The sequence below is a fragment of the Carex rostrata genome, chromosome 32 (genome assembly GCF_964058835.1).
Source record: "Carex rostrata chromosome 32, lpCarRost1.2, whole genome shotgun sequence".
Taxonomy (NCBI): Eukaryota; Viridiplantae; Streptophyta; class Magnoliopsida; order Poales; family Cyperaceae; genus Carex; species Carex rostrata.
Window position 1 is genome coordinate 3,322,470 of NC_135949.1, and position 15,299 is coordinate 3,337,768.

The 15,299-nt window shown below is 33.8% G+C and overlaps 1 protein-coding gene across 1 annotated transcript; it reads right to left on the reverse strand.

Moving 5' to 3' along the window:
- Positions 1 to 1,428: 1,428 nt before the first annotated feature.
- Positions 1,429 to 6,869, reverse strand: LOC144547809 (putative disease resistance RPP13-like protein 1). The gene is made up of 6 exons (XM_078296497.1): positions 6,498 to 6,869; positions 3,879 to 6,208; positions 2,489 to 2,531; positions 1,840 to 1,908; positions 1,670 to 1,745; positions 1,429 to 1,487 (listed from the first exon to the last, which is right to left on the reverse strand). Exons 1-6 carry the CDS (start codon positions 6,867 to 6,869, stop codon positions 1,429 to 1,431), a joined length of 2,949 nt encoding a protein of 982 aa, XP_078152623.1.
- Positions 6,870 to 15,299: the final 8,430 nt, after the last annotated feature.

Here is a 15,299-nt window from a genome sequence, read left to right on the forward strand (position 1 = left end):
AATTGGCACAGAACAAAGCTCCACGTAAAAGAAAACACACAGAAGTACATTAAATTTTCCCGTTGGGCCATATTACCAAAATTAGATGAGGATTAGATGAAGTAGAAACAGTTTGAAGCAATTGCAGACAAGGATTGACTAGGGGTGGAACCAGCATGGTATGGTAGGATAAAGCAAAATTACAAGATATGACACAATTTTGTAATAATTTTGTAATCAAAGCAAATCTTAACAATTATTGTTGGTTATAAATATAATTCTTCAGGTGTACCCAAAATTTTAATTTCCCCCCAAACAACACTTCAATATAATTAAAAAAAAAAGAACAAGATAAATTTTATTCATTACTGTAATATGTTCAATAAAAATCCTACAAACATAATATAAAACGTCGTTTGCCTATTCAGATAGGCAGAGATATCACTTTTTGATTCTACACTAATGGCAATCAGCAACATTTAAAAAAAATAACAAATTAAGAGGACATGAGTTTGAATCTCATGTCAGACACAGACATAATACATGTATCTGTGGTACATAATCAGGAATATACTCAAAACTTGACAGCCAAAATTTAGATGGGTAATAAAAGAATATTGAGAGCTGCTGACAATATGGTGCCCTGATGGAACTCAACAGACTATTAACAGCAGTAACAGAAAGAACACCTTTCAAGGCCCCGACAACTGCTTCTGCTGTTTGTATTGCAATTCCTTCCTGTAAAAAAAGCATGTTAATAATTAGTATTTCTAAATTCAATATTTGGAATAAATAATTCAAGTGTGCAACACAGTAAATTGTCACCATATACTTTGATTCTTAATTTACCTTGGATACCAAGGAAGACATACTACCAGTACCAGCTGACTGCAACGAGCTGTGTATTTTGACCCGACTGAAGAGCAGAGGTTCGTAATTGACCCGATGAACCACCCAATGCCTGTGCCTGCATTTGGACCAGATAAACAATACTGAGCATGTGACCTCCGGGCCCCACAGACTGACGCACAACTCCACCTTGTGGATCGCCTGGGCTTCTTGTCAGTATGCTGGTGGGAATCAAATTAAGCACTCAACACATTATTGTGATTCCTTTTTATATAGATTTTGTTCTTTTTCTATTGGAAGCTACAAGTTGACCAGTCTAAATTGACTTCTGAGCACGATACAACACTATAGAGTAGAAATAGATGCTGTCTTAAATTTGGCCAGTAGTTATCATGGACAGACTGAAAGCAGTTACACAGATCCTACATGGTTACAATCAACATGTTTTCATGAAAACAGAAATATTAGGATCCATAATACCCGTCAACTCTCGGGATATAAGAATCTATAAACCACATCATGTCAATTTTCAGTACATTATCTAGGTTTTGTTAACATCTTCAGTTACCTGCAGGTTGATTTGGTTGGGCTGCATTTGGATCAACTGAGAGTTTCATTGGCAGTTGTACCAGACAGTGGTACAGCAGTTCCAGTAACACCTGATACCAAAGAAATTGTCAGGACTAAAATGATAGCATGAAGTGAAGGATTTAATTCAGGCCGAGTTGGTTTCTCGTTGCTCAATTAGCAGTTAGTATGATAGTTACTTTGTTAATTAGAAAAAAAAACAAATTCAATTTTTCTTTGACTTGTCTGTTATAATTGTATATAGGATCCTCACTGGAAAATGGTCCAGCTACTCCACTAACGATCTGATGACCACCACCAAGCAAGGAGCTTGTTTGTAGAGGAAAAGGCTGAAAATCAAAGCAAAGAATAAAATAGAGAAGCTTAGCACCTTTTAAGTGTGTGTGTGTGCATGTGCGCACGTGTCAACATGATGATACTGACTTGAACCATTATAGGATTGGGGCCATTAGCATTTATGTAAACCGAAGGTCCAGAATTCACAACAGACTCCTGCAGATTCAAAAAATTAAAAAGCTCAAAAAAAGAAAGAACAAATTGACTATAGCAAAGGCATGTTACTCAACCCTTTCATACTCTCTCAATGATGCTACATTGACTTCATTAGCCTACAAAAATTGGCGGTCATTATTCCCTCCATAAATAAGCTAGGGTATAATCAAAATTGAACTAAATTAATTGGTAGATAAACTTGTTGCTACTGCCATGTGCATATATAATTTTTATGTCTTATTATTTTCCTGTCATTATGCTAACTCGCTTTCAGGTCAAGTAGAAGCAGTAGTGATTTTTATATTGTTAGGTACCAGGATAAAAGCTTACATTCTCAAGATTGCAACATCCTAATTTAAACTCATGAATTGCAAAATTACACTTGTGGTCTGTGATAGGTTATACAAAATCTCAATTTATAAAACAAGTACGAGTTGCAATATCACTGATTAGTCCAGCAATCAATAGATGGTAAGTGCATTACTGCAATATTTGAGTTTTCTACCAAGCAGGCTAGAATAGTCAGATATGCAAATTCAGTCGAAAACGAACCATGAGATCTGCTTCAGCAATAGACTACCAAGTCGAAGAGTACATCAGCTGTTGGCTCTCCTCCATAAACACTGTCATAATAAGAATGTCTTATCAAGTGAATGAAGCATCTCAATGAGGCTATTAAATTAACCTAAACTTTTGGGTCAAACTTAATTGTAAAATGATGAGTGCTTCATGTACGGTAATGGCAATTCAAATATTAATTGAAGAAAGTTTCCCTGATTTGTGGTAGTAACTCAACCTGATTCAACTTGGAACAAAAGGTAACCATGACCCAACCCACAGAACGAGTCTGATTTTGGAATGAAAGGTGCAGTACGAAATTAAATTTAGCTAAGAATAAAAATTTAAGGTGCAACATTTTCGGTTCCAGTTTAAAAACACAAAAATATTTAAATGAGAGAAAAGAAAATACCTTGATTTATAAGGATCTGGAGGAAACATGAGAGAGCCGTGTCAGGTGGCAGCCGGAGGTCGGTGCCCTATGCAAACTCGACAGCCATGTGCGAGAGAGGAGAGAGCAGAGAAAAGGGGCATCAGTACGATTGTAGCGAGAGATAGGACCGCGGGAGATGACGCACTGAGAGAGAGAGGAGCGATCGGAGGAGAAGTCTTCGCGTTTTCTCTTTTGCGAGAGAGAGAGGGGGAAGGGGGCTGGGGCTGGATCGCAAGAATTAAAGAGGGTTACTGGAAGCTTCCAGTGAAGTCGGGGGTTTAGAAGCATCCTCTTTAAAGTTATTCCAAATCTACCCTTTAATCAATCAACGGTTGTAGTTGATTCAGCCAATAGTTATTCCTGTAGCAGCAGTCCAAAGAAGCATCCCTCATAAATCAAATAGTAAATTTATTTCTATCAAGGATCTACGGACTCCTAAATGTTCTTGTGGGTCAAAGGAAGACATCATCGAATAGAACGCTGCAAAAAAAGTTGAACAAGAGCTTAATTAATTTTGTAACAGCAACAAACAAGTAATATAAATATGAAATGTTTATTTGTGGAAACATGTAATTTTGCAGCTTGATTAGTCAACAAATCCTACCAAGATTTATGGTTACATAAAAGCAAAAAAGTTCAGTGGTCTAAAATCTAAATATTAAAATAATAATTACAATAATAATAGGAAAATTTATGAACCTGATTTGATTTATGTAGATCCCCAATTTTAATGTCAGTGCAACCGCAGCGATGAACATGGACATAAGTGATGAATGGCTCTGTCAGGGCAGTCTCAATTGATGGAATCAATCCATCTGGAAGAACACACAACAATTTACAGCTGTCGATTTCCACCCGTGTAAGTGTTGAAATGCTCTGTCGGCCGATATGTGGCTTTCCATGAGAGGAATCACCAATTGGCTCAGTAGATTCCACCAACTGTACACCATCCATTGTTATTGATTTCAGGACTTCACACCTGGAAATTTCCAGTCTAGCCAACATATCCAGATTCCCCAGTCCAGTAATCAACTCAAGGCAGCGACAACCAGAAATCTCCAATTTCTCAAGCTGGGAGGACAGCTGCTCTAGCTGTAGAACTCGGAAACCATGACAATAACTAATGATGAGGTGCTTGAGAGTGTGAAGACTGTTGAATGGAAGAGATTGAATCTTGTCACATTCATCTAACAAGATTTTTTTAATTGATTGCAAGGAACATGGATCACACATCCATCTCGGCACTGTGGCAGAAGAATAACATCCTACTGCAAGTTTTTTGAGGTTAGGATGTGGCTGGAGGGATTCTAACCAAGAAAAATCAGCATTTATTTCTGGTCCGAGGATTATTTCCAGGTTTGATTTCGCAGGGTCAAGACACCAACCGATGAAATCAGGATCACAGTTTATATTAAAAGCTTCAAGTTTGCACTTATTTCTCATGTTAGCACACTGGGCATCTTTTAAATTACTCACTCCACAAATAGTGAGATTTCCTTCAAGGTCCGTCATATCGTTTAACCAAGCTACATTTGTAACTGTCAACAATGCTTGCATTGTCTTTATTGCTGGAAAATTAACAAGCCCATGCGGGAGATAATCCAAAAAACGACCGTCTTCCATAATTAATCTCCGCAAGTTAATAAGTGAACCAATACTTTCAGGTAGATATTCAAGGGAATAGCAATCGAGAATTAAAGTCTGTAGATTGTAAAGGAGGCCAATAGATAATGGCAATGTTTTAAGATATCGACACTTAATATCAAGATGAACTAGATGTTTCAACTCGGAAATGGAATCAAGAATTCTTGTCAAATTAAACCCTTTCAATTCCAATACCCTGAGTGCTTCAAATTTTGTGAGGTTACATATTTGAAAATCTCCCAAACATTTTTTATAACATTCCGACAAGCTTGAATTTAGGTCCATTGCCTCGGTATTGTTTATACAATACTCGTGCTCTAAATCTCCGTTGCATTTTCTCATTTTGATAGAAAGAGTTCTTAAACCCACCAGATTTTGTTGGAGAACTTGATTTACATATCCAGAGAAACCACCTACATATAAATGACATGCTTCTTGCGGAACGTTTTCCTTTTGAATATCAAATGGTTGATTGATCTCTACCGAATAATGTTCATTCTCAGAATTAAGTCGAGCAAGATCATGGATTATATCGTGCAACTTGGACTCCTCACAATATTGATCAACAAAGGACCTCTGTTTTAACTCCTCATAATATTCAACACCAATTTCTGTGATTCTTCTTTTTCCCTTGGACTCAATGTAGCCATGAGAGATCCATAATTCTATCAAATCCATCTTTTGTAATATGTAATATTTTGGGTACATAGAGATAAACAAAAAACACGGCTTAAGGTGGGGAGGTAAATGATCATAGCTGATCTGAAGTGCTGGGAATATATCATTCGATGAATTTAATTCCCAAATATCACTTTCTAAAATCTCTCTCCAATCCTCTTCATTTTTTTCATGCCTAAGGAGACTTGCAATCAACTTCACAGCCAATGGCAACCCGTCGCACTTTCTCAATATCTCCCTTCCCATTTTTCTCTTCAAGAAAAGTGTTTGCCCAGTGTAATTTGTACCACTAAATGCATAATGCTGAAACAACTGCCAGCATGAATCTTCAGGCAAGTTAGTAGGACTAAAATAGGTTGTTGTTTGCATGACCTTTGCAACCTTTTTATTTCTTGTTGTAACAAGAATACTAACAACCTTTGCTTCTTTAAAAGGAACTAGGAACAACTCCCAAATACTTTGATTCTCGTTCCACAGGTCATCTAAAACAAGGAGTATTCTTTTTCCCTTCACAATTTCTGCAAGCTTCCCTTGTAATGAAAACTCACTCAAATTGTAATTGATTTTGGGGACTGATTCAATGGTTGCTTTAGTGAGTCTCCCAACATCAAATTCTTCAGAGACACATACCCACCCACATAAATCAAAGCACCGGGTTACCCTCTCATCTTTGTAGACCAGTTGGGCAATGGTGGTTTTTCCGAGACCACCTTTTCCAATAATCGAAATGACCGAAAAGGGATTTTCTTTTTCAGATAGTAACAAATTGATTACCTCCTCTATTTCAGCATCTCTCCCAAAAATGCTTGCCTTATCTACCATGTGACCCGTTGGGGGTCGTAAAAGTTTATTGTTCGGACTCCTCGCCCCATCACTCTCCCTTAATTGGAGAGCCTCACGATCCTTCGCAATTTCATCAAATCGACTTCTTATTTTGTTAAGCCGATCAACCATGTCATCCGGAATTTGAACAATGTACTCAATGTACTGTCCAGAAAGAAATGTATATATTATAAAGTATGCCAAATTTCATTATTTGTTAACTTAAAAATGATAATTAGATTGGAACTGTATTATATTATGTGATCACTCTGATGTTAGATTGGAAAAGCTGATAATATAACAAGTGACCATACATTCCGGTGAATACCAATCTAGCTAAAAAATAAATAAAAAATTCAAGCATCCTCTATTAAGTTTTAGTACCACACAAGAAGAAAAATAACATTTGCACAAGTAAGATAATTTTTAATATCTATATGCACGAGGTACTAACCTCCATCTTCTTCTTCTTGTGAGAACCTGAGACTTCAGAAGCCTTTCTTGCCTCTAGTTGGATACGGGTGACCTCATACCGGTACTCGCTGAGCACATCCTCGGCATCATAAGCGACCTTCTTCAGCTCCTTGAGCCATAGCTTTACAGAACGGTCTCTGATCTCCCTCTCCTCGGCATCGTACAGTGTAGTCTTGATCCGCTCCAGAGTTCGCATCAGCCTCTCCAGATCCTCCTCAAAAGCTCGAGCACGCCCCCTTTCGGAGTTATTAGAATTTTTGGAAGAGGAAGAAGGAGCCTGCACAGAGGCTTTAATTGAGGGGAGCATATTGGTGGCTAGAGAGAGCAGAGAGGTTATCAAATTCCCTGCCATTTTGCTCTGTAGATTTCTTTGAAGAGGCTATTAGGAAAGAACCTTAGATCTGAGTGGTGAATGTGAGAATGTGTAGAGTTCCGAGGAGAAGTGGTGTGGAGAAGACTTTCAATGTTTATTTTTTATTTAACGAGAGTGGAAATGAATATTTTAGGTGGAGTGGGGCCACTAATTAATGGGAAGGGAGTAGTTCGGATAGACAGGAAGGCATAAAAAGCTACCAGAGGAAGGATCAAAGTGAGACCTGCTCTGCCTTTCCATTTTCATTGATACACGCTTCAGGATCGACCCAGGATAGAAGCCAGCAAGAAATGTGAACTACCTCTGTTTGTCTTAGTTACAACAAGAATTGGACAACACTCTATATGATTTAGGATTAGAACTTAAATATTGTGGATTGTAAATATATTTTTATCATGCACACATAAATGTAATTGATGTTGGTTGTACCAAATTGCGGTTGGTAAAACTGTACCAATATATTTTATTTCTATTTATTTATATTCAAATTCAAACTTTATTGTATCATTGTATATCAATCAATAATGTTCATGGTTGGTAAACTAATATTTTGAGAAGACAATTTGCAAGTTCAATTGAGTGTGTTTCTATTCAATTTATAGAAATAACAAATTATCTGATATGTAATTTTCCATCCACACACAGCTGCACAAACAATACATATTATTACAAAAACAATTTGAATCATGATAAGCAGGATATTCACAAATTGAGAAGTGAAGTAATCAAAAGATTAAAAAAAAAATAACACTAATCAAATCCACACTCTTTATTACATTACAAAGTTTATTACTGAATTACATATTATAAAGAAAAATCCCCAAATTACCCTAATAAAAAGTATCCCTCACCAATTGACAAATATTTTGCAACATTTAATAGCATAAACTTGATAAAATTCTAAATCCATCATGAATAAATATCTCCTTAAATGAAACATATCCAAACAACCATAAGCTCTAAATTACAACCTACCCAAACCTACAAAACTAAACCTAATTGTTATACATATAGATACATTAGAATTTTATATAAAAAAAGATCCATCAAGAACACAGCTAAGATGAAGTCCAATACATCCCTTGCTCATTTCATTATTCTGTTCTCATATTATTTGCTCAGCTTTGCTTGCGTATGAGATCAATCAACTTGAAATTGATGTCATCACTTCTGCCTTAAAGCCCTTAACATTGTACCAACAATCAATAAAAAAATATATATAAACCTCATATGAACAAAATTAATCGTGAAATAAACAAGAAAGGATATTTTGTAAAATCTTTGACAGCAATTTAGAAATTAGCTAGCCCTGATAAAATAAATAGTATTTGTCAAAACACTTCTACCAGTTTTTGTTTCAGTCCCTATATCAGTTTTCACAACCCTTGTGTCATCTTACAGTTCTTTTTTCTTGGAGTTGAGCACAAAATTTTTAAAGGGGATTGAACAATTTCTTAGCCGGTTTAAGTGTTGTACTAAAAACCAGACAAGTTGGGTGTCCAATCCGTCAACGGCTACAATTAAAAAATGAAACTTCGGATTTGATCTCAGCCCTCCAATTACATAATTTGGCTTCTTTTGATTAAATGCATCTGTTTTATGTATAGAAGTCTAAATTTAGTTAAAAACATACTCATTACATGTGCTGCCACATGATACGTTACAATTAAAATTGAACAAATTCTGAAATTTAGCGATATATTTATCCGTTTCCTTATTTCTTTGTTTCCATATATCTCTTCTTCAATTGAGAAGACTCCACATTCCATTTTCTTATTTCTTTGTTTCCTTACTTCTTCTTCGTTTCTATACGGATCACAATGGAAATCAATTTTTTTTTCTTATTTCTCTTTCTTTGTTTCTATACATATTGGTGTGAGCAATTTAGAATATATTTTCAATATATAATATATCAATGTATGTGTGTGTATATATTCTAAATTGGAAACAAAGAAGGAGAATAATATAAATTGGAAACAAAAAAGAATATAAATTGGAACGTGTGTGTGAATATATATTTCTCTTATAATATGTGTGTGTGTATATATATCATATACATACACACGATAACACTTTTATTTATATTTTTTGATATCATATTATATGTCGATATTGAATTGTTTGTATGATATTTGATATTAGATTCGAATCGAGCTATTATTTGATATCATTGGTACTTAAAAATAAAGAATCATCACATCATCAAATTGTTTTAAAATTTCATGATTAAAGTTAATTAAAAATACAGAATCATATAAATTTTTTATTAACATGTGTCTTGATTTTTAGTAATTATTATTTTTTATTGATATATTTGTTTCTTATAATATGTCTCCGTTGCAACGCACGGGTATGATACTTGTATATATATATAGAGAGAGAGAGATGGGCTACGATGAGTTGCGAAGTAAAGCAACTATTTTACTTCACACTCATATTTTGCGATTTAAAAATTCAAACAACCGATCCGAACCGCTCAACATGATCTCCATATTGAAATGTCCTTGGAGACCAAATTTTATATTTTTTTGAAATTTTTTTACTATTTATTAAGCAATTTTGAAAAACGCTGATCCGATGGTCCATAAATTTTTACTGTTTTTTACTGTTTACAGCAAAACAGCAGTTTTCAAAATTGCTTAATAAATAGTAAAAAAATTTCAAAAAATGTAAAATTTGGTCTCCAAGCACTTTTCAATATGGAGATCACATCTAACGGTTTGGATTGGTCGTTTGAACTTTCAAAATGAAAATACGGCGTAAAGTAGAAACGCGTTTTACTTCGTAACTCACCGTAGCTCATCTCTCTCTCTCTCTCTCTATATATATAGGAGTTGGCTACGGTACTATGCATAGCATAGAGGGCCTCCGTACAATGGCTAAATATTTGAGTTCAATATGATCTCCATATGAGTATGTACTTGCGAACCAAATTTACTTTTTTTTAGAATTTTTTTACTATTTTTTTAGATAAGTAAAAAATCACTTAATCTGAATGATACATAATAATCAAGTAATTTGTGCCATGTCAATGCCATCTACGTTGGTTTGCATGCAGTAACAAGGAGAGAGGTCAACCAGTCCCAATTGACCTTAATTATATTATCTTTAAGTAATTATGTTGGTTGAAATAAATAATTGTGATGACCTCTGTGAATGATTATCTTCAACACACAGAATTTTGAAATAATATAGATTTTTTTTAAACTAATTATTTAATAGGGGCCTACCCCCTGTTTACTCGATTTATGATTTAGAAACATATATAATATAACTAAACTACGTACAATTCCTTAAATTGTAAAATATTATTTTCTAGCTAGATCCAAATTTTCCCAATTAAGTTGACCTCATATCTACTAATTTACTGATCAACTGAGCCATGACATATAATTTAGGAAAAAAATGCCTTGCTCAGGCCCTCAGAATACTTAATTTTGAGTTGGAAAAAAAAACGTAGACCAATTCTTTTGTTGGAGAGAGACCAACGACTTGAGTCAACTAATCCAACAAAAGAAATTAAATCTCGCTGTTAAGCTTAAAAACATACAAATAAACTTGTTGATATATTGACAAAAGAACAATTTTACTGAAAATCTCGCACAGAAATTAAATTCTATATTATTTCAAAATTCTGTGTATTGATAAAAAGTTTGTTTATGCTGGTCATTAAGTTTTGTTAATGAGACATGTATTTGTAATGTCATAACATGAGAAAAATAATATTTCTCTACTATAATGATTGAATGTCCGAATTATACATCTTTCTTAAGTTATTTTTACTTTTAATATATAATAAAGAACTATTGAATAACATGTTAATTTTATCACAATATCTAAATTAGATATCCGAATTATATCCGTATCAGTTTAATTTTAGATGTATTCATATAAGTTTAATATCCAATCCGTATATCCACATCCAAAAAATAAAAACAAATATGAATATGTCACACCCCAGATTTTTACCATCCGGAGCGTGATTATATAAGTATCTTCACACCTTTCCTTGGCCCGTCAACCTACGTCGTCAACAGAAATGAAAACAAAACAACAAAACTGAGTCAGCTACAAAGCTCAGTAACCGGTTATTTAACGACGCGCTTCTCTATAATTGGCTTAATTTAACAACCATTCAAATAGGCCGGATTAATCCACACAAATACACATCAAATTATGCACGCATATTTAACCAGCAATAGCACGTCGGTCTAGGTTATCCATAAAACCAGTCATATCATATTCACACATGTGTAATCCCTGTCAAAGGCGATTCCCACATTCTCATAACACAATTCCTTTAATCCGCCAATCCAATGGGAAATCCATCCAACATTGGAAGGCCGCCAACCCACTGGGAAATCCATCCAACAATGAGAGGCTACAATCACATATCAAATTTCAACCTCAGACCCGCTATCCCGTTAAATATGCCATCATAATTCAATATGCAATACCAATATTCAAATCAACCATACAAAACGAAAACACAGTGTCACACCCCGGGACAACCCGCCACGTATTTACACGTAAGGCGTGTGCACATCACATACATTATCAATAACAATATAAGTAAAGCCACATTTATTTCATAATGAAACGAGTTTAACAAACGATCATGGCGGACATGGCTAGTAACACAAACACTGCCATGCCTGCTCAATGTATCAATTATTGAATCATGGGAACAAAAATAAACAATATGTGGCATTTATCAATCATGAGCCTTCCCGTTGATTAGTCTCACTCTTGTTCTTGCTCGACTTCTTCATCTTCATTACCTCTGCTCGTTGACCTCCTAATCCACGGCCCTTCTATCCGTGCTCATTCCTGGCCTCATCATTTTCTGGAACCCACATAAAAGTGGAACGGGTGAGAGATCGAACATTCTCTCAGTGCGGGATTTAGTTCCAGCCCGGATATTTGTAAAATCTTCCTTTTTAATATATTAAACAACTAAAATGCAATCTATATTACCCTATCATGCAATGACTACCATTCATATGAGTACTTGTTACTTTAAATCTTATTATTCACTGATCATTACTTTGCTTATGATACGTTATATCTCAAACCCGACTGCAACTAGCATTCCCTGCATATCGGTCCCGACCGTGACTAGCAATCCCCGCGTATCGGCCTTTCAAATATCAAACCCGACTGCGACTAGCAATCCCCGCATATCGGTCCCGACCGTGACTAGCAATCCCCACGTATCGGCCTTTCAAATATCGAACCCGACTGCGACTAGCATTCCCCACATATCGGTCCCGACCACGACTAGCAATCCCCGTGTATCGGCCTTTCCAACATCGAACCCGACTGCGACTAGCATTCCCCGCATATCGGTCCCGACCGCGACTAGCAGCCCCCGCGTATCGGCCTTTCCATTCATTCATCTCACAGCGATCGTTCGTTTTCTTATGCTAATGTTATACTCAATCGATATATTCTATTCATGTCATATGTTCCAAACGAAATAATCATATAATTTATTCTCTAAAAAAAGCCAAAGGGGTTGTTCGAATCAACATGCACAATTTCATAAATAAAAATATAATGCACACAAAGGAATAAGTAAATAATTTTACAAAAAGTCCAGGAAACCCGCACCTGCTACCGTGGTGTAGTTCACTCCCGCTTTTACGTTACTCTTTACTTCAGTACTCGGACCTAAACCATGTAACACGATTTCCAAATTAATATTTATACATATTTTCATTTGTTAGTTACTAGACCAACTATTGTTATGTACAATCTGAATTGTAAATCCATATATACACATAGTATAATTTTATCATAGGATCACACATATACTAAAATCTATTTGACCGAACAAATTTCCTAATATTTAAATAGAAACATAATTGTTACTATAAACATAATGAATTTATTTTCTCAAGAAGAAAGATATCTATATTATTGATAAGCTTTTAGAATATAGTTCCTTGTAATAAAAATAGTTCTAGGGTTATCTATGAAAAATTACCATCTAATAAAATAATAGATGCAAATCAAAGATTTTGATGAAATTCCGTGGGTGTTTAAGAACAATCTAAACAAATCAGAACTTCTGACAAATTTTGATTATGAACATAATATATCATTTTAAAAATAATTAATCATTCAAAAACAAAATCAAAACTCTGTACTTCATGAAATTTCAAGAATTAATGAGTATTGAAATCACTACTAATTTCCAACTATTATCAAAAGATTATCAAATAATATAATACATCCTAATATATAAAATCATTTCAGAAATTATTGAAATCCTTATCAAATAAATAAGTATAACATAACGAAGTTTATATAATAGGATAAAATTTTGTACGAATAAATAAGTATAATATAAAAATTATATAAATAGAAGATAGAGGAAATCAAACCGGTGAGTATTATAATTGTCTAATCAGTTAAGTAATAATTGAAAATCATCAACTATAGAGATTAATTAGCGGAGAAAATGACCAACTATAGATATCTAACCTTGTTTCTTAATCTTCTATGAACAATTAGCGAAGAGAGTATGGGACACAGAAGGCTTTTTAATTATGCAAGTGGTTCATTTATAATGGGAGATGTTGTTCAGACGAATAGGCGCTATTTAAATTTGTAACTTGCATATCAAACAGGCGGCATATTACGATCAGTTATTTTGGAGGTTATCAATTTGAATTTAGGTATATCTTATATTACAACTCTTGGCTGTTGAAACAAATGGATTGTATTGGTTCCAAAATTAATTTGCTACGATCCTCTATATAGGCTATTTAAATCATGATCTACAATGGACTCTATTAGTTTCTTTTCACGGCATTTTAATTTATAAAATTTATTACTTTGTTAAATTAAATAAGTGTAAGAAGAAAAATAACATAGAAGAATGAATAACTATATACACTATTTATGTTGTACCTTAATTTAATATTTTAATTTATGTGGCGTTACACACAGTTATAGAGAAGTCCGGTTACCTTATTGTGAGATCTTCAGAATTCAAGTCAGATTGCAATAAACAGTTCATAATCACTGCGACGTAGTCGGAATTCGAATCGAACATGGATAATTGATATCAAAACTTAAACATAATATTTAATCTGGTTTCTTTCTTTCTTTTTCATTGTTGTTTTTACTCGGATATCAATCAGAGAGAGGAAGGAATGTGTCTCAGATATAAAATAGAGAGAGAAAGAACTGAGATATTTTAATCTGTATATGTAGCGAAAGGGTAAACTGAAACGGTGCCTTAATTGGAGATGTACATTTATCAGGAGTTATAAACGACATATATGACAAAACGGCTCCGAAACAATAGATTTAAGATAGTTATTAAATAAAAATTGTTATCGCATCAATAGGTAGAAAGAATAGCAGAGGTTTGCGACTCTTTAATTACTTATTTTAGTCTTTAACTTAAAAAATTATTATAGAAAGATATTTTAAATGTCCTAGTTCGGTTTAATATATTTTTAAATAATTTCTATGTCATATTTATGTTTTACAAAATGTTACCCAAAAGATTTATGATCTTTATTATATTATTATATTATGAAAAAGTTTTATAAGTATAAATAGTAATGATTCAAATTTTCGGGATATTACAGAATATGATTTTACCACTATTCAATCTGACCGTATCTGATCCGGATGGACCCCCATTGTTTCTAAGAAACCACCTAAATACATATGGAGCCTTGAATTAAAGCCAATTCAATGTATGGCATTTAAATTTTTTTTGTATTGGACTGGTACAAATAGGTACGTAATTTGAAATGATTGATCTTACTGCAAATTTTGAAATGGTCTAGCCTTGGTCTTAAGTGGACAGGTACAACGTGGTACAGATATAATAAGTGAATCTTCTTAATTTAAGCTTTGTGATATAATAAGGGAATCTTCTTAATTTAAGCTTTGTGATATAATAAGTGAATCTTCTTAATTTAAGCTTTGTTCTCACGCTCATAATAAAATATTTTTATCTAGATACTTTCGGCTTTGAGATGTAAGCCTCGTTAGTGGATTTAATTACTTGATTAATCTCAACATTTTTACATAGAATCTCGAAATTAGTATTCAAAGGAAAAACGTCATGTAATTTTAGTTACGTATGATATAATTGAAAAATTTGTTTTTAAAAATAAGTAATTATGTAACGCCGCATTAAATCTAAATACTATATTAAGGTACGATTAAAATAATTTAAATTTCTTTCTTCTTTCCTTAATCAAACCGCTTAATTAAATAAGAACACAAAATAGACACCTTGAATAGAATTTGTGTAGTCTGAAATTCATCAGAGATTAGAATACCATATAATTTCCAATTATAGGTCATCTAAATATGCAAAGCTCCAAATTAAAATAATGATTTCGGCTGCCCAAAAACTGAAAATGTCGATTCTTAGAA